Genomic DNA, 18726 nt, shown 5'->3' with positions numbered 1-18726 from the left:
CCAGTGCACCCACCACACCCACTAAACACGTGGGAAATGATCGGATGGACTTCAGAACCCGGCTTTCCCACAGAGGAGGCATCTTAACCATGCCTGCGTTCTTCTGCCTTCAATGGAGCAAAAGGCCTTCTCAGGCTTGAGCATGGAAGTGGAATATGAAATTTATTCCCATATTCCCCACCCTGCCTCCCGACAAAAAACTGTCATTTTTCTCAGTGTATAATTAAAACAGAAACAGCAACTATGTCTAAGAAAAAATCCCATAGTTTGATCCCCAGATTTCAGTGTGTTTGCAATGTTGGCCTAAGTGCATTAGGATGTAGTTTATGTACAAATCCACCACAGCTTAGAAAAATCCCTTCCTCCTCACACTTGTGTGTTCACCACTTAGCTTGGGGATTAGCAAAAGAAAGATGACATCATTGCCAACCAGTTTCCCCTCAGGGAAGGCCAGAAATGGAAGTGTTTACGTTTCTCCTGGCTTCTACCAAAAACCTGGAACTAATAAAAGACAGCATTGAGGTGCTATCATGGAGAGGAGGGATTGGCGAATGCAGCTTGGGCCAACCCAGCCACCCCTATGGGTTTATGTATTGTCCGTGGCTGCTTTTGCGATACAATAGCAACAGAGCCACTTGACACCCGAAGCCTGAAATATTTATATTCTGGAGTCAAAATGCCTGGGTTCAACCGTGAGGCTACTCAGCAGTAACTGGGAAAGTGATTAAACAAGGAGGCTATCAGACTGGGTGGCGCTAATGCATTGTTAGCGCCTGAGCTAACCGAAAGATAATGCAAGGAAAGGAAACTTAAGAACAACTGACCACAAACAGCCAGCTAGGCTTTCCCAAGTAAGGTAACCATAAAGTCCTCATCCGTGCTTTGCTTTCAGCCGCATCTTCTGTCTCGAGACCTCTCCCCAAGCCCGTCTTTGGAGCGCTCCTAACCAGCTTTTGTTTGGCACTGCCCATATCAAGACGATGTAGGCTCAAATAAACTCTGACAATTTTTTAATGTGCCACGGTTTACCTTGAACAGAGCTCAGAAATGTTGGGCATATTCTTCAGATTATTAAAACTCCTTAAGGCTCAGTTTCCTCATCTGTAAAATGGGAACAATAATTACACTGACCTTCTAGAGCTGTTGTGGGGATCCAATAAGATGACACAAGCAAGGCACCTGGAATAGTGCTGAATGGAACATAGAAGCTATGTGGATAATCTAATAGAACCCCAACTTGTGTGTGTGTGTGTGTGTGTGTGTGTGTGTGTGTGTGAATGTTTCTTTTTTTAGAAGTCCTAAAAGAGGATCGACTTGTAGTTAACCATACTCAGCATCATTTCTTTACACATTCATTAGCTTTAGACTTGCTTCAGCAAGTCTGACTTTCCTTAAAATTATCATTATTTCTTTAATTCCATTTTCTTTATCTACTTCTTCAACTTAATCCCCCACGTGGGCTGCCAAGGCCCTGGACTCAGGGAGGACCTCTTAAGAGACAACTTTAGAAGAAAATAAGAGCCAGGCAGAGTCGGAAAAGGAACAGTGAGTGAATTATGCAATGTGTGTGCAGAACCACGTCTTTGCAAGATGAATAGGTATGCACCTGGGAGGAGGAGGAGGAGGAGGAGGAGGAGGAGGAGGAGGAGGAGGAGGAGGAGGAACAAAATGATGTGAAAGTTGCTAAAACACAAATGCGTTCCAGCCAAGCCATTGGCACCAAACCATTTCCATATCCTTAATCCTCCAATGGATTCTTAGCTCAGTGCAACCTTCCTTTCCCCCATATTTCTGCCCCCCCCTCCCCCCCAAAAAAACCCCATCCTGACCATGCGTGTTCACGGAAGTCCCAGGTAACTCTGATCCAGGAGGTTGTCAGCTGGGCAAGCTCGGGTTTTAGCAGGGCCTTTGGGACTTCGTGGGTCAATCTCTATTGGGGGAAGTTGTATACTTTTTGAAAAAAGCACAAATGAAAATAATCTTTTTGCCCTGGTTGGGAAGCTCAGTTGGTTAGAGTGTCCTCCTGATACACCAAGGTTGTGCATTTAATCCCCAGTGAGGGCACACACGTGAAGCAACCAATGAATGCATAAATAAGTGGAACAGCAAATCAATGTCTCCTCTCTCTCTCTCTCTATCTCTCTCTCTCATCAATTAAAAAATAGAAAATAAACCTTTTTACGGCTCTTTCTTGAAACTAGCAAAATTGTATTTTTTTTTCTAGAAAACACAAGATAATATTTTCTGGTGAAAAATCGCCATTTTGGAAGGGCCTAGCCCTGTGCCTGGTGCTGAGAAAATAAATAATCACTATTAATTTGCCTCCTTTAGAAAGACTTCTATCCCTAGGATGGAAAGTGATTTGTCTATCCATTCATTCAACGTGTATTTCTCAAGCGTGAGTTGAGCCAGGCACCGCCCTAGGGCCGGGAAACAGGAACGCCAGCTGTAGAAGGGAAAGTGCAGCCCACCCAGGCCAACTTGACCTTGAGAGATGCCACGAGCACTCTTAAAAAACATAATGTCCCATGCAACACACTTAGACTAAAAACTATTCATTGTGTATCTGAAACTCAATGTAATGGGCGTCCTCTATTTTACCTGGCAACTACACTGTGAACAGAGGAGACAGATACCTGGCCTGTTCTCTCCAGCCTGAGGCGCCCACAAGAATCAACTCCCCAGTGGGAAAACCTGGGGAAAAGCGAGGCCTTCCCTCTAGAAGTGCGTCTCCCCTGGGGCCCATGGAGCAGCCGCCCTGAATGGTCAGGGCAACCTTACTTCCTTGTCGAACTCTCTACAGTTAAGGTCCTCGGAGACAAGTCCCCAGGCTCCAGCCAGCACAGCCCCGAGCTGGCAGGTGCTCTGACCAGTTTAATGAACGAGAGTGATGCCCAACTGTGCTCAGGGTGAAGAATGCGCTTTTATTTTGAAACGGGTGACGAAGGTACTTCAAACAAAATGAAGGCTTGGAAAAAGGCAAGAGGGACAGTTGTGTGAGAAACGTTCACCCCATAAAGAACACTCCAGGGTCCTTAGAAAAGTTATTTCTTAACAGAATAAGTGAGAGTGAGCGGAAGCCCTGGTTTAAACTAACTGGCGACATAGTGAAATGCAGTCGCCGGTAGCTAACCAGACCGACCAGGTATGAGTAACCCAGGCACCGAGGACACACAGGTAACAAATAACAGGGGGCATTTTATTGTCAGTGCCGACTGTGACACAACTGAGATGCAGAGGGGAAATCACAAGGACCACAAAAGGACTGAGAAGTGCAGGGGACAGGGATCGACCATAGAAAACCACGTGTGGGTTGACTCCTTTCTGTCCGGCTGTAAAAGAAGTCGGAATCTGTAGAGCATGTTTCAATTACGCTAAGGGGGCTTGATTTTTCTTTTCTTTTTTTTTTTTTTAACAAAAGGAAAGAACCAAGGGGAGAGAAAGAGAGAAAGACAAGGATAGTATTGCAGTTTCCCAGTGACCACACGACTAGGCAGGGCCCGGAGCTTCCTTCATCCTTCTCGCCGCCGTCCCGTGACCTCCGGTGGATCCGTGCGGACGCCTCCCACGCGTGTCACTCACGTGCTGGGCAGTCGCTGTCAGTGCTCGGGGCGGTAGGCGGGGAAGGTCTCTGTCCGATGAAGCTTCAGAGGACTGGCGACATCTTTTCCAAAAAGAATGTGAGAACAGCGGTTACATACGTGTCCAGAAAGCCCACCTCCAGATTAGCTAGCAACACGTGTCTATGGAAGAGAAGTAAGTATCATGGTCCCCACTCACAGTGATTTGCAAATAAGACTCATGGGAGATGACATCATTAACATATCATTTGCATGTGGCCTTTGCCTGGGGCTATAATCAGATAACTGATTATTTTCCTCGATTTTTCTTTCTCATTAACTCACAGGGTATTTAGGAAAATTGAGATGGAATCATGGGACTGTGGAAACTTGACGAGGACATTCTTTGTAAACCTGACCAGAAGTAAGACAAGTTTATACTTATAACCAGGAAAACTCGCTGCAAAGGAGGACTTCTTAAAACCCATTTGATCTTTATGATTTCAGGGTGAGGTTCCAACCAAGAAAGATGAGAAATCAGGAAGTTAAACACGCAAGGCGACGGTCAGCCCTCTGCGACATGGGCGTGGCAAACTTCTTCCACGCAGACCCAGGTGCTACATGCTTAGATTTCACAGGCTGTGCACTGGTCTTATGGCAACTCTGCTGTCTATAGTGCGAAGGCAGCCGCAACTACCAGGGATCGAAGGAGTGGGCGTCGATGTTCCATATATCTCTGTTCCCCTAATCAGAGAGCAGCTGCAATCCCCCCAGCCAGCCCTAGTTTGCCAGTATCTGCAGAGATAACTGGATTTCATAGAAAACGAGAGGTTTTACTGCCGCCTGCTGGTTAAGGTTACCCAGACCCAAGAAATGCACACTGTGGGCAGGTAAAGGTCAACCTGAGCAGAACAAGCCTGGCCTGGAGCAGGGCACTCCCGGGAGCCAGAGGCAGGGGTCAAGCCTGCACCATCCCGGAGAGAGAGCACCGCAGCTCCACGGGCACGCTGCCCGCCCAGTCACTCAGAACCACGCTGTGTTCAAGCCCTGGCCACACAGGAACATTGATGGAGCCCGGGGGCTTGCTCATTCCCCATTTATTTCATGACCACAAACAGCCCTGCCTCCGGCCGACCTCATGCCAAGCCCGTTTGTGCCTCCTCCAGAGACGATCCAGGACGAAAGGAAACACCATGGGTCTGCTGAGCCGTGAGGTCGCAACCCCCAAACAAAAAGGAAACAAATCACGGAGTCGGTATCCGCATGCCTCAAGTGTGCACCGGGAGAAAGTTATCTAGCTGGTCAGGTGGTCCCTGGCACTCAGCAGCAGGGATTAGTACAGAACCCTTGAACTTGAGAACATCCTACATCCCTTCTTCCAGCCTCCCAGCCATCACGAATGCATATTCTATTCCCTTTGCCTACACACATACACACATGCAATAGGAGGTACACGGTGTTCATGAGGTTACAAGTAAGAATCCAGGTCTAGTTTTGTAACAGCCTGGTAACATTTCCCGCAGGAAGCAGCCAGCGTGCAACAGAATTAACGCAACAGCCACGTCCTCCCTCAGATGCAGAGCCTCTCTCTGTACCGTCAACGGCAGCTCCGTAGGCTCCGGGTCTGCGAGGACAGCGACTGATGGCATCCACCTGGGGTCAAGCCGACTGAAAGCACCTGTGGCCTCTGCCATGGGCTCCCGGCGTCTCTCCAGCTGCTGTGAACACTGTGCTTAGCTCAAAGCCAGGAACTGGATGGAAAGATTCTCTCCATTCTTCGCAGTTCGTGGAATGGTCACAAGCTGGCACTGCCCTGGGCCCCACCTGGGCGCAGCCCCGCTCTCTGGCCTGGGCAGGTCAAGGCACATTGAGATGTGCTTGCCACTGTTTACATCACTGTGGACTTCTCAGGAAGGGGCTCATTTCTCTGCTCTGCTGGAGAACGGAAGGTGGTGCTGGCCTGGATTCTGCCCCCGCGCACAGCATGGCGGACCAGAGGGGACGCAGCTGCCCCTTGCAAAGGAGGCATGCGGTTCACCAGGGCCCGCTGCCCCCCTTCTGCCCTGACCCTCTGGGGTGGCCCCGGGTGCCTATAGACAGGCAAGTTTCAGAGCCTGGTTTCTTTGTCATCTGCTCACGATCACTCAAGTCTTAATCTGTCTTCCGTCTTAAATGCTGCACGCACGATGACAGCGACTGGGCTAGAACTGATTGAAACACAATGTTAACTTCTCCAAAGCAGCCACATACTCCAAGAATCTGTGGTCCTTACAACACATATGTAAACCACGTGGAGGAGCCAGTCCTGTGGCAGTGATATTTCCATAGCAGGCACATGCCTGTGAGACAACCATGGCGGCAGAATGTCTACCACAGACAAGGCCCCCTGGTAAAAGAAGTAGCCTGGACTAGTGTCAGAACCCTGGAGTTCATGCCACCCCCTCCACTCACTAGTCATTTGATCATGAGCAACTACTTGAACTCCAAGCATCTGGGTTTCTGCCTTCATTGAAACAGAGACGGTAGTCCTGTTCTTGCCAATTCAAACTGTCGCTGGGAGAAGCAAACAGTACCTGGTTGCCTGCTAGCGCCCCTATGCACCAGCCACGCTGCCTGCTCTCTGCTCTTTGAACCTGCCAGCTGGCTTCTGTCTCAGGGCCTTTGCACTTGCTGCCATCACTAGGGAGGCCAATTCTCCCTCACCCTCAGTATGGCTGCCTCTTCTCAGACGTCAGATCTTGGGAGAAATGCCACAGCCTCCTGTGACCACCCGGTCTAAAGAGGCCCCTTTATCATCGCCCCTTCCCCCCAAATCAACAGCTACACCACCTCACTATTCTCTATTACAAACACCTTCTTTTCAAAGTGACATGTGTCAAATTTGAAATTAAATATATTTAATTATTGGCAATGATCTCTTTTGGACTATAAGCTCTAGGAGGGTGGAAACATACCTATCTAGTAGCCCCAGCATATCTCCACCACCTCGCTCGGTGCTTGGCACAAAGGAGGTGCTCAATAAACACTTACTGACTAAATGAATGAGTGAGTGAATGAATAGAGAGGTGAAAACCTCAACTATTTACTAGATCGGGGATCTCGGACACATTAGTAACGCTTCTAATTTTCAGGTTCTTCCCAACTAGTGGGAATAACATACTCTCAGGGGCTGTTTTAAGGATGAAATCAGATCACATGTCTTAAATGCCTCATGCAACACAGTAGGTCTTCGAGAAAGGGTTGCTTTCATAAAGATACTCATGGAGAATGTCTTGTCTCCCTTGGAAGGAGCAAGCCTGGCCTTTCACTAGTGGATATGTTAATGTTTGTTTATGTGAAAAAGGAAAGAGGGGCTTCATGCTCAGTAAATTTGCACATGTCTGCTTTAAACAAGGCTAAGAGATTCGTTACTGCAGGACACCACAGAGCCTTGAAAATGCTGACCTGCATGCTGAACCTTGGAAAAGAGAATGAACACGCAGCATGTCCCCCAAACCCATTGGGCATCAGTACTGCCAGGGGGAGGGTGAAGACGGCACAGAACACAACTGGTAAAAAACAAGTCTGTGTTACGTTGTGCAATGCATTCCTAAAAGAACCTCCTGAGTGCAGTTTCATGATAAACCTCCTTGACATGTTGATTCTATATGTTCCTGAACATAGAAGAGAATTTCTACATGGACCCTGGAAAATGGGATGAGAGAAGGTGTGATAGTGGATTAAATGCATCTTACTGTGTGTGGCATGCATCACAAACGGTAATAATAAAGTGGCAATTCCAAGGTCAACCAGAAGGTGGTGCCAAAGGACTAGATTTAGGGAGGAAATGAAAAATTTCTCAAATCCGATAAATTCCCCCATAAGGGTTAGTATAATCTCCAAGATTACACCAGCCAGAGAACTTACAACTCATAAATACCAGCAAAACAAGAAGGAACTATGTACCACTCAATTTTACCATGTGGCACACAGAGCCATAATGTCATTAACTTTTTCTAATTTCTCTAATTCATAATGTCACTAATTTTTTCCAGGGGTGAAGAAGGCAAATGGTATAGCTGGAAAATAGATAAACTTAATTCCATTTATTTGCCATGGAAATTGCGATCCCTGATAACCAAGATAATTTTAGATAGTCTGTGAACAATATATATATATTTTTTTAATTTTAGAGAGAGAGGAAGAGAGATTTGTTGTTGCACTTATCTATGCATTCACTGGTTGATTCTTGTATGTGCCCTGACCAGGGACGTAGCCTGTAACTTTGGGGTATCAGGACAACACTAACCAATTGAGCTATGTGCCCAGGGCAATGAACAATATTTTTATAAGGGAACGAGTTGCTGGTAAATTGTGTCCCATACAACACAGGCCACACATTGATACTGTCTCAAGGAATACCGGCAACTAAAGAACAATCCACAAGGTAAAGTGAAAGGGTCAAATCTACATAGAACACACAGGTGAGGAGCTACGCCAGTAAACATGGGTACAAATTAAATAGCAGCATGAAACACATTTAGGCAAATTCCTGCACAAGTAGCAGAAGTGTGTGAAAACGAATCACTGGGTGAAATAACCAATACAACATCTACAGCAAACACCCCCCTGCCCTCATGCACAGGAGCAGCCCGAGATCAGAGGCAATTTCAGGGAGTGTTGCTGGGCAGACAACACAGGAGAAAGGTAAGGATTCTAATAAAAAGCTGTATGTTCAGTGAAGAGCACCGTCGGCAGCAAAAAAGCCAACAGTAAAAGTTTTCATTACGGTCTCCAGAGCCCCGCAGTTGTCGCCCACAGAGCCGGACAAGCATCGTCTCTGCAGGATCCCAAGCACTCACTCTCCCTCCCCCATTGACTCCACCAGAAGCTGAGCTACCCGTCTCTCCAAATGACTGTTCTGTGCTCCTTTGAAACATCTGGACCCACGAACTTGAACCTGACTTTACAGTAATAGCTCATTACTTTTGAGTGATGGGTGAAAGGATAATAAAACATAAACCTAACTGGACAGGGATGAAAGCCGGACTTCCGTGCGACGCTGGTTGGTTTGTGGCCTGTATCTTTGATACAAACAACGCCGGGAGCTCCTGGAAGAGGGTGCACTTCTTTCTCGGCCGTGATGGTTTGCATCTCGGCTCCATTCCACAGGGGATGCCGCCACTTCTCTCGTCTCGGAATTTGTGGAGTAAGAGTCTTTGAGGGTCACCCCGGACCTGTCTGCTATGCATGGGCCTCCCAACCACCAAAGGCAGCTCTGTGCATGGAGGTACGTTTGCAAATTGTATTGTTGTTGTTAAAAAAAACTGTGACTGTGTGCTGCCAAACAGATGTATCCAGATGTAAACCCTGTGGGGGTAGTCATAGATACCCTGGGTGCACATAAGCCATATGCTTACAGTACCTAAAACATCCTCCTTCATTTAAAAAAGATTTTAAAAAACATTACTATATTATTATACATTCAGAAACCTGAGAAGACCCTTCGCCTGAAATGATTGCTCAGGAATGTGCACTTACGTTGGTTAAGGATAGTTGGATTAGCCAGAGATCGGAAAGTGAGCGTGCTCTTCATACAACAGTTTCTGTCCAGATTGTCCCGAGGATTTTGGAACTCTGGGATATTGGCTATTAAATTCAGAAACTGCAACTTATTTAAGTGCTCCTCCCCTCTCAGGGCATCTTTGCAGACACGGTGTTCTAGGGAAATGATTCATGCACACTGTATTTCAGGACTTAAAGCAATTTCCTCTCTATGACGCCTACATCACCTTGGTTCTCCACTTCCTTTTGCATTCCAGACACCTGGAATCTAAGAAGATGTTTCCTTTGTGTAAAGATTGTGTAGGTATATGTAGAAAGTCAGGCTATACAGCCATTCAATAGGTTTATGTGAGTGTAAGTTCATATGCTTTGTCTTATTGCATATTGGAAAAATATAATTGTTATAACAGCTTAAAAGACAATGAAATACACTTAAAAATAGATGTATTTAAGGAGATGAGACTGAACAAAATTGAATATATAGTGTAAGTGGCACATATAGGGCAATGCTGAGATGATGGAACTCAGACATTGAAGCGTCTCTGAAGATGATACAGAGCAGATGGCAGTTGTGCCAACATGACCTCGCCCGACTCTGCGTGTGACCCTAGCAGGTGAGCGCATCTGTCAGCCGTTTAGCAATGCAGCCGCTCGCTCACGCACCCAGCACTCAGTGGTGTTTCTGAGCGCCTACCAGGTACCGTGCTCCCTGCTAGTGACAGACTAAAGTCATAAGGACTAAAATGCAACCGCCTCGGTGCCCTCTTCACTCACACACGGCTGCTCCGTGCCAGGCAACGGGAGAACCAGTGATGAAGGCGAAGGAAGGCCCGGCTCCCTTGCCGCCTGGGCACCACTGCCTCCTGCAGGAGCTGGCCGCGAGCAAGAGGCCCACAATGCATACGAAGTGGAAACTGATAAGGGCAATAGGAGAGCGAGTGCCCTTGTCCGCTCCTGTGAGTCACGTCACCAGAGATGCCAGCGCTGGTGATGATAAAGTCTGGGAGCCCTGGAGAGGGACCCGGAAGAGCCCCTGGGGAGGAATGGCCAGCAGGAGGGGCTGGGGGCGGCCGGTGACCAGGCTCGGGGATCAGGCACCTGACCTGAGCCCACTGTTCCCTGAGGTCACCACTCATTGTGGAACTGAGGGGCTCGGCAAGCGCCTCCTCTGAGCGAGGCGCCGTCCAGCGTGTGCCCTCTGGGTTCTGGCCTCTTGCTCCCCATCAGAGAAGTTCTCCATCAGGGTACCCCCAGGCCTCTCTATTCACAAATTGTACATGCACAGCTGTTCTTACCGACCATTAACATAAAAAGCTGCATCTGAAGGAGTGAGAAAACGCTGACGCCCTCCCGCACCTGGTTTGGAGACCCCGGCTTTGGAAGGGCTTTGGAAGAGGGGCGTCTCAGGATCTGCTTAGAGGTGCAGCAGAGTCCGCACCCAGGACTCCGCCCTCCAGCAGGTTCCTAAGCTGAGAGCCACCTGGAGGCTTGTTAACGCGGGGATGGTCTCCATCCTCAGAGTCCCTGACTCCTCAGGTCTGGGAGAGGCCCAGAAATCTAAGCTTCCAGCAGGTTCCCCAGGAACGCGGGCGCTGTCTGTGCTCAACCCACCGGACCCCCTGGCACCTGATGACGTACACACTGCTCAGCCACAGCCTCCGGCTCAATCTCTGCACTGTGAACAGTTTCCCCCGGACATTGTGGCAGACATGGTGCCTCGGGAGTGAGGTCCTGATGGACCCTGGCACCAGAGGAAGGGGCTAACCAGCCTGGCACCCAGCAGCAGTGAGTGCAGCAGAGCGCCCTCCCCAGGGCTGCCCGTGCTGGCACCCTCACCCACGGCGGTCCTCCCTCCCGAACAGTCTCCCTCCCACACACAGGCTCCCGCACACCAGCTCCCACCCACAGGCTCCCGCACACAGGTACCCGCAGCACGCGGGCTCCTGCACACCAGCTCCCACCCACAGGCTCCCGCACACAGGTTCCCGCAGCACGCGGGCTCCTGCACACCAGCTCCCACACACAGGCTCCCGCACACAGGTTCCCGCAGCACGCGGGCTCCCACATACAGGCTCCCGCACACAGGTTCCCGCAGCACGCAGGCTCCCACACACAGGCTCCCGCACACAGGTACCCGCAGCACGCGGGCTCCTGCACACCAGCTCCCACACACAGGCTCCCGCACACAGGTACCCGCAGCACGCGGGCTCCTGCACACCAGCTCCCACACACAGGCTCCCGCACACAGGTTCCCACACACAGGTTCCCACAGCACGCGGGCTCCTGCACACAGGCTCCCACCCACAGGCTCCCACACACAGGTTCCCACAGCACGCGGGCTCCTGCACACAGGCTCCCACACACAGGCTCCTGCACACAGGTTCCCACACACAGGTTCCCACAGCACGCGGGCTCCTGCACACAGGCTCCCACACACAGGCTCCCGCACACAGGTTCCCACAGCACGCGGGCTCCTGCACACAGGCTCCCACACACAGGCTCCCGCACACAGGTTCCCACAGCACGCGGGCTCCCACACACAGGCTCCCGCACACAGGTTCCCGCAGCACGCGGGCTCCCACACACAGGCTCCCACACACAGGCTCCCGCACACAGGTTCCCACACACAGGTTCCCGCAGCACGCGGGCTCCTGCACACCAGCTCCCACCCACAGGCTCCCACACACAGGTTCCCGCAGCACGCGGGCTCCTGCACACCAGCTCCCACCCACAGGCTCCCACACACAGGTTCCTGCAGCACGCGGGCTCCTGCACACAGGCTCCCACTCACAGGCTCCCGCACACAGGTTCCCGCAGCACACGGGCTCCTGCACACAGGCTCCCACTCACAGGCTCCCGCACACAGGTTCCCGCAGCACACGGGCTCCTGCACACAGGCTCCCACACACAGGCTCCCGCACACAGGTTCCCGCAGCACACGGGCTCCCGCACACAGGCTCCCACCACAGTTCCCAGGCAGTCGCCCGCACTCACCCTGCAGGCGGTAGAGCTGGCCTGTGCTGTGCTGCCGGGTGATGTGCTGCCAGTAGGCGCTGCGGGGCAGGGGCACCATGGTGCTCAGTGAGGCGGCCCGCTCGCTCATCTTCATCTGCAGCTGTCAAGGCAAGAACGGGGGTGTCAGCGACGTGGCTGAGCGGGACCTGACCGCCCGCGGGAACGCAGAGACCTGACCTCCAGACCCCTGGAGGCGACTCACGTCTCCATCGCTCAGCACCTGGTCAACGCGTACGCACATGCACACACACTGGATGCGTGGCCACTGCGAACCAGAGGAAGGCAGATTTAGCCAATGAAAAGGAAGGCCTGCATGTTGTGACCCTGCACACCACTGCTCTAGAGAAATCCATCAGTGCTCACTTGAGAAACCACCTGGGCTGTGGGAGCGCTCCGGGAGATGGACCTGCTTAGCATTTGTCCAGCACAGACTGGGTACAGGAAAAAATGGGGATATTATTATTATTACTATTAATTGCAATACCCATTTGAAGATTTTTTAAAGAAAACACCCTGCTTATCATGAGTCATCAGCATGGAAGTTCCAGGTATAATATCTGTACTGTGAGGGAGGCCTGGGTCCCGGGTGCCAGAGGGAAGCCGGTGCCAGCAGCCGGTGGAAGGAAGGCCTACTCTTGCACAAATTTCATGCATCGGGCCTCTGGTATATATATAAAAAGCTAAAGGACCATCTGACCATCAGACCAGCCAGTACCTATGATGCGCACTGACCACCAGGGGGCAGACGCTCAATGCAGGTGCTGCTGAGCTGCGGTGCCTTGGCAGCAGTGGTTCTCGGGTGACGTGACAAACCCAGAACCAGAGAGGAGGGAGCCCGATTCCTCGTGGGGGCTGGGTGATTCCACCTTCAGCGGTGGGTTATGTTGTTGCTGGGGCACTGTTGGTCCTGAATCTGGTTTACTGCACCCTTGTGTTTGCATTCCACACCCTGTACGCAGCATCATTGCAGAGTGCCCTTGGGACCCCTCAGGGGACGCTAGAGAGCTGATTTCGGCCAGATCCCCCTGGCCAGGCCAAGGGACCCCACCTGCCGGAGGGACCCTGCTCACTCCGCAGACACCTTGCCTTTCGAGTCACAGCATCACCCCAAGTGCACCACCCCAAGGAGGAACTGCGGGTTGGCTCCAGGGCATGTCTGGCCTGTCTCGCGCCAGCCACCACCCAGGACTGCCTGCATTAGTCCCTGCACCGGAGCCAGCACCATGAGCCGGAAGACCCAAGTGTGAGCTTTCTTTTTCTTCCCCCCCATCGCACTCCCCTGCCACTCTGCAGATGCCCTTTGAGCCATGGTGCCACCCCAGGAATTCTAATTAATTTTCTTTCAACATGCACTAATCCATGCACTGGGCCACTAGTAAAGAGATAATATTTAATAGAATAAGAATGTAATCTAGGAAAAACACTTGGGAAAGAGCCACCACTTTACTCACGACCTGACCATGGATGAGTCTGCAGCCCAGCGCTCTGGCTGTGCTTTTAGAAGCTTGTTGAGGAGGAAGTGGCAACAACGTCATGTTTCAGAGAGACCCTTACGAGGCCTGGCGCTCTCTTTCTCTCTCAACCCTTTGAACAAACAGCTCAGTTGATGAAAGGAGCGTTCTGTCTTCGGAGAAGAAATGATGAAAAGTCTTATTTCACACAAAAATGTCTGAATTCTCAAGAGTGAGAAGCCTGAGGAAGTGATTTGGTGACACGCTGAAGAGCAAAGTGTCAGCCTCATTTTTCTTTATTGTTGCAAGTAACTCTGATGCGGGATTCCAACAGCTATCGCAGGGGCTCGCACAGGCCCCATGCAGGCCACTGGCGGGAGTGGAAATTAACACTCCATTTGGAAGGAGTTAAAATTGGGTAACCTGGGATATCTCTTCCATTTTTTTAAACCTGATACACTTTTATATAGTTTGCTTTTCCTTTTAAATAAATACAGTGCTTTCACATTCAAAAGGAAAAATAAAAATTACCCTGACCATAATATGTTTAAGTAGAGTAATTTCTGCTATAATGTGATAAAACATTCCTGGGGAAAAATTCCCGTTTTGAAAATTGTTGGGGAAATCAGGTTATGGGAAGATCATTCAAAACATATGCCCATTTATCACCAAAGTCACTGTCACTCTGGGAGGCAGCCGGAGGTTGGGAGGTCGCAGGAACTAGAGAAAATGCAGGAGAATATCTGGTTGAAAATGCTGGCTGAGAAGTCCAGGCTATAGAGACAGGAGAGACTCTACCCCAGCAGTGGGTGCTGGAGCCCGTGTAGCCACGTGAAGGAAGGATGCCCCAGGCTACCTCTAGTCCCCAGCAGGCTGCGGGTGCTTGCGGTCACACTGTCCGCAGCTGCCACTTCTAAGTATTGGACAGTTCAGATGTGCACAGCCCGGGGAGAGGAAGTGAGCCATTCACGGGGAGCCACAAGGACGGTCCGCGGAAGGGAGTCAGCGTGTGAGTCGGGGCAGTCAATGTAAACATGTAGGAATAAGACTGGTAGGATAATGGGGGCGGGGAGAGAGGGCAACAAACACACAACTCTAGACCCAGGAAACAATGTTGTTGAATGCTCTGTTCACTGGTGTGTTCTCAAGCTCCCAGAGCCTGGTAGACAGTAGATGCTCAATAAATATTGTTGCGTGAAAGAATGAATCCAGCCAATGGTGTGGGTGAGCTTCTCAAACAGCTTGCAAAAGCCCACTGGGCCACGTTTCAGGAATTTTGTGAGTGCAGGCTGTTCAATACAGCCATCATTAAATATTAAGTTATATAAACTTACAGTTGAATAAATATATGTATATACCCATGTGTGTATACACACAAAGCTCACTTCCTAGTTCTCTCACTAGCCTATGCTCCTGAGGTCATGATGTTGACCCATTCCACTAGCAGTGTCAGTGCAAGATCCCACCAGGGAGGAGAGCAAGGCTTCCTGAAAATCTAATACTCAGACTGCCGCCCAACCAGCGAGCCATGCAAGCCTCTTCCTAACCAGCCACGTGACTCCTGATCTCCCCAGTGGCCTAAATCAACGGAGCTAACTGACTGGGTTGTTTTGATTGATTGATTGATGAGAGAGACAGAGACACAGAGAAAGAGAGAGTTTGTTGTTCCACTTATTAATGCATTCATTGGTTGATTCTTGTTTGTGGCCTGACTGGGGATAGAACCCACAACCTCGGGATATCAGTAGGATGCTCTAACCCACGGGGCTACCTGGCGAGAGCTGACTGATTGGGCTTTGAAAGCACAAAGATCGCTGTGCTAGCAGGCAGGGGACGTGACCACAGGGTCAGAGACCCGAGTTCCTGTTTAGGTTTTTCTCTGTGAGCTGTGGCATGGGACCCATGCGCCCCTTCTTTGAGCCTCAAAGTCTCCCTTCTCACAGCACTTCCCTTCTAAGGAGACAGATAATTAAACTAACTAAATAAAAGTGATCAGATTAGCATCAATAGCAGTGCGGTTCTGATCCATGCGACAACACGTGTGAACCCAAAGCATGATGCTGAGTGAGGAAGCCACACACAAAAGGCCACACATGTGTGATCCCATACATAGAAATGTCCACAGGGCAAATCCAGGGAGAGAGGCTAAATCAGTGCTGCCTGAGGCGGGTGATGGCGAAAGGGCACGGGTTTCCCTTTGGGGTGAGGGAATGTTCTGGAACTGACTGTGGGGATGCTTTCATCACTCTGAATATAGGCCAATGCTCTAACCACTGAACACCAGCCAGGGCGTAACATTTAAACTTGAGTGACAATTGACCAAAGCATGGTCCCCATCATTATCACTGTCAACAATGCAGACAGAGCCCTAATTGGCTTGGCTTAGTGGATAGAGCATCAGCCTGTGGACTGGAGGGTCCCAGGTTCGATTTCGGTCAAGGACATGTACCTTGGTTGTGGCACATCCCCAGTAGGGGGTGTGCAGGAGGCAGCTGATCGATGTTTCTCTCTCATGGATGTTTCTAACTCTCTATCCCTCTCCCTCTCTGTAAAAAATCAATAAAATATATATTTTTTAAAAAGCAATGCAGACAGAGCCTTTCTAAGACATCCCAATCCACAGTGAAGGGATGCTGATCACCAAGACTCTTCCATCAGAAGGATGGGCGAGTCGTATCCACCCCCCTTCTCGGAGGAGAAAAAATCCTAACGAGCACGTGCAGAGCTTCTGAGCGAGACAAGGAAAACAAGCGCGCGCCACCCCCCTCGCCACGCACCGCTGGTCCCTGTCCTCCGCGTCGGTCTGGCTGACACTATAGGTCGGAGACAAGGGCTGCGGAGCAGTGTGGAGTCTCAGCCACAGAACCACGCCACATCATCCTCTGGAATCTGACTGGTTCTGCGGCAGAGATTGTGTTTTTGGAAGCTGATCAGCACGACAGGAAATAATGGTTCGCCGCTGCAGTCAATCACGAGCACCAGATGGCGCGTTCGAGATGTGGGTCTGGATCCATTCGGGAGCAAGCATCCATCATCACGACACAATAATTCCTAATTCCATCCTCCGACTCCAACTTCCACAGGCTGCTCCTTCAAAGTGACTCAAGGGGGGGTCTCTGCCACAGCAACTTTGCATATGCAAGTCACATCGTCATTTCCCACCCACTCAACCTGATGAACAAGCAATGGCCCATGCAGCGGTCGCCAACCGGTGGTCCATGGACCACTGGTGGTCCGTGAGGTCCGAAAGATTGGCGACCGCTGGCTCAGGGTGGAGCTGAGTCAGAGTCTTGCCCACGCCTGGATGTCTGCTCAACCTGGGAGACTTCTAAAGCTTACCCAAGTCTGAGAGGCCTCTGAGAGCATATACAAGCCAAACTACTGGCTGTGGGGTCTATGGGTAGGTGTGCGAGGGTGAGTCAGAAGAAACAAGTCAGTCCACAAGAGAAGAAATCACACTGAGCTCCAAAGAAACTAGTCTCTCGATGTCTCTGTCTCTCATTCTACCCAGAACTCAGCCGTCTCACTCACACCGCCCTCCAGTTGCATGACAGCGTCCATTTGGCTTCCTGAGCTATGTTCTCATGGTCTGCCCACATATTCTCCTGTGAAAACAATACTGAAAATATCCTCTCCCTGTGCTTTCTGGACTCCGGGTCCGTGGTTCTTCAGCTTCAGAGAAGGACTCCAATATCTCATGAGTAGTAAATGTGTTTTGAACCGCATCTTACAATATTCGGTTTATTTACACAAAATCCAGACCAAACGTCTCCCTCAAAAGAGAACAGTAGCATAGACAATAGTTTCTAAGAAAATAGAAAATTAAGCATGTGTTTGTGGGCCACACAATCTGACGATTCTATGCTTCGGCGGTTTATCAAACACCAGCTTCTAAGAAGATAGAATTAAGTGTGTGTTTGTGGGCCACACAATCTGATGAATCTATGCTTCGGCGGTTTATCAAACACCCTGGTAAAGTGCTAGCAAGTAGATCTCGTCCGGTCGGGAGCTGGGAGTAATTTATGCCAGAACCACACTCGCTGCACTTTGGAGTCCTTGCTGCTTGATGAAGCAGGCTCCCTCAGTCAGTACAAACTGCGCCCCATGCTAATTGCTGCGCTAGTGGCAGGAACCAATTCCTCGCACAGCCACGCTGCTGTCCTTGATGGAGCTTTGTAATTATCTGGGGCAGCACTGGGGGTGAGAAGAGACTGTCCCAAGTGCAGGAGCCCCGCAGGCAGCTCTGCGCCCGCCTCTGCCCCTGCTGGGCAGTGCACGCCCTGCATGTTAGGGGAGGAAGGACGTCCTGAAAGGATCTAGTTTTCTCCCATGAGAGCGCTTCCCATGTCCCTGGCTCTAACCACAGGAAACCCTGTACACATATCCTGCTGAACCCGTCACCCCTGCCAGACTGCAAACACTACACTCAGGCCCCAGGTGCCCTGTGTTCTCCCTCTGATTCGGTTCCCACTGAGTCCAAGTCCTGGGCTATATGTCCCTGTCCTGACTCTTCACTTACTAATGCTAAGCCATGGAGCCTCAGCTTCCCCCTCTATCAAACGGACCTAATAACACTGCCAATAAAATGCAAAGTGTTCCCACATTTTGGAAGGCAATGTAGCGACACTTATTTGAATTAAAAAAAATACTTACACACTTTAATTCAGCAAGCCTACTCCTGAGTTTAGAAAATCCAGTTAAATAAAGTTTTTAGAAAGTCAGTCAAATAAACAGTATATAAAGGCACATATATTTGTCTATTGCAGTATTGTTTATTCTTGGCAAAAAATTCTGATATTCCCATAGACAGGCTTAATAAATTAATTTTCCATTGAGACTCGGGAATATCACGCAGTGATGAAAAAGAATGAATAAGACCAAGGTTGGCAGACTTTTCTGTCAAGGTAAGAAGTGGCTTTGCAGGCTGTACACTCTTTGGCCAACTAACCAACTCTTCTGCTCCACTGTGACAGTAACCATAACAATATGGCAATGAGTGGGCGTGAGTGTGTTCCAGTAAAACTTTACTTAGAAAACACACGTGACCTTTAACTATTTCCCCTGGATATTTACTACCGAGTGAGAAAACCGGGGGGGGGGGGGGGGTAGTTTTTAACTTGTGTAAAATGACCAGACTTTTGTAAAACCAACAATGA

The 18726-nt window shown here is 50.0% G+C and overlaps 1 protein-coding gene across 1 annotated transcript in view; it reads right to left on the bottom strand.

The window, feature by feature from the left end:
- Positions 1 to 2904: 2904 nt before the first annotated feature.
- The window catches only part of DOK5 (docking protein 5), a 136100-nt gene continuing 120278 nt past the window's right edge, over positions 2905 to 18726 (bottom strand). Inside the window, 2 exon segments of the mRNA XM_036323638.1 lie at positions 2905 to 3664; positions 12099 to 12219. Of these exon segments, the coding sequence (XP_036179531.1) occupies positions 3600 to 3664; positions 12099 to 12219 (186 nt within the window). The 3' untranslated portion in view covers positions 2905 to 3599.

Source organism: Myotis myotis, unplaced genomic scaffold (genome assembly GCF_014108235.1).
Source record: "Myotis myotis isolate mMyoMyo1 unplaced genomic scaffold, mMyoMyo1.p scaffold_m19_p_9, whole genome shotgun sequence".
Lineage (NCBI taxonomy): Eukaryota > Metazoa > Chordata > Mammalia > Chiroptera > Vespertilionidae > Myotis > Myotis myotis.
Note: the sequence above shows the minus strand (reverse complement) of the source record. Positions and strands in the feature narration are given on the sequence as shown.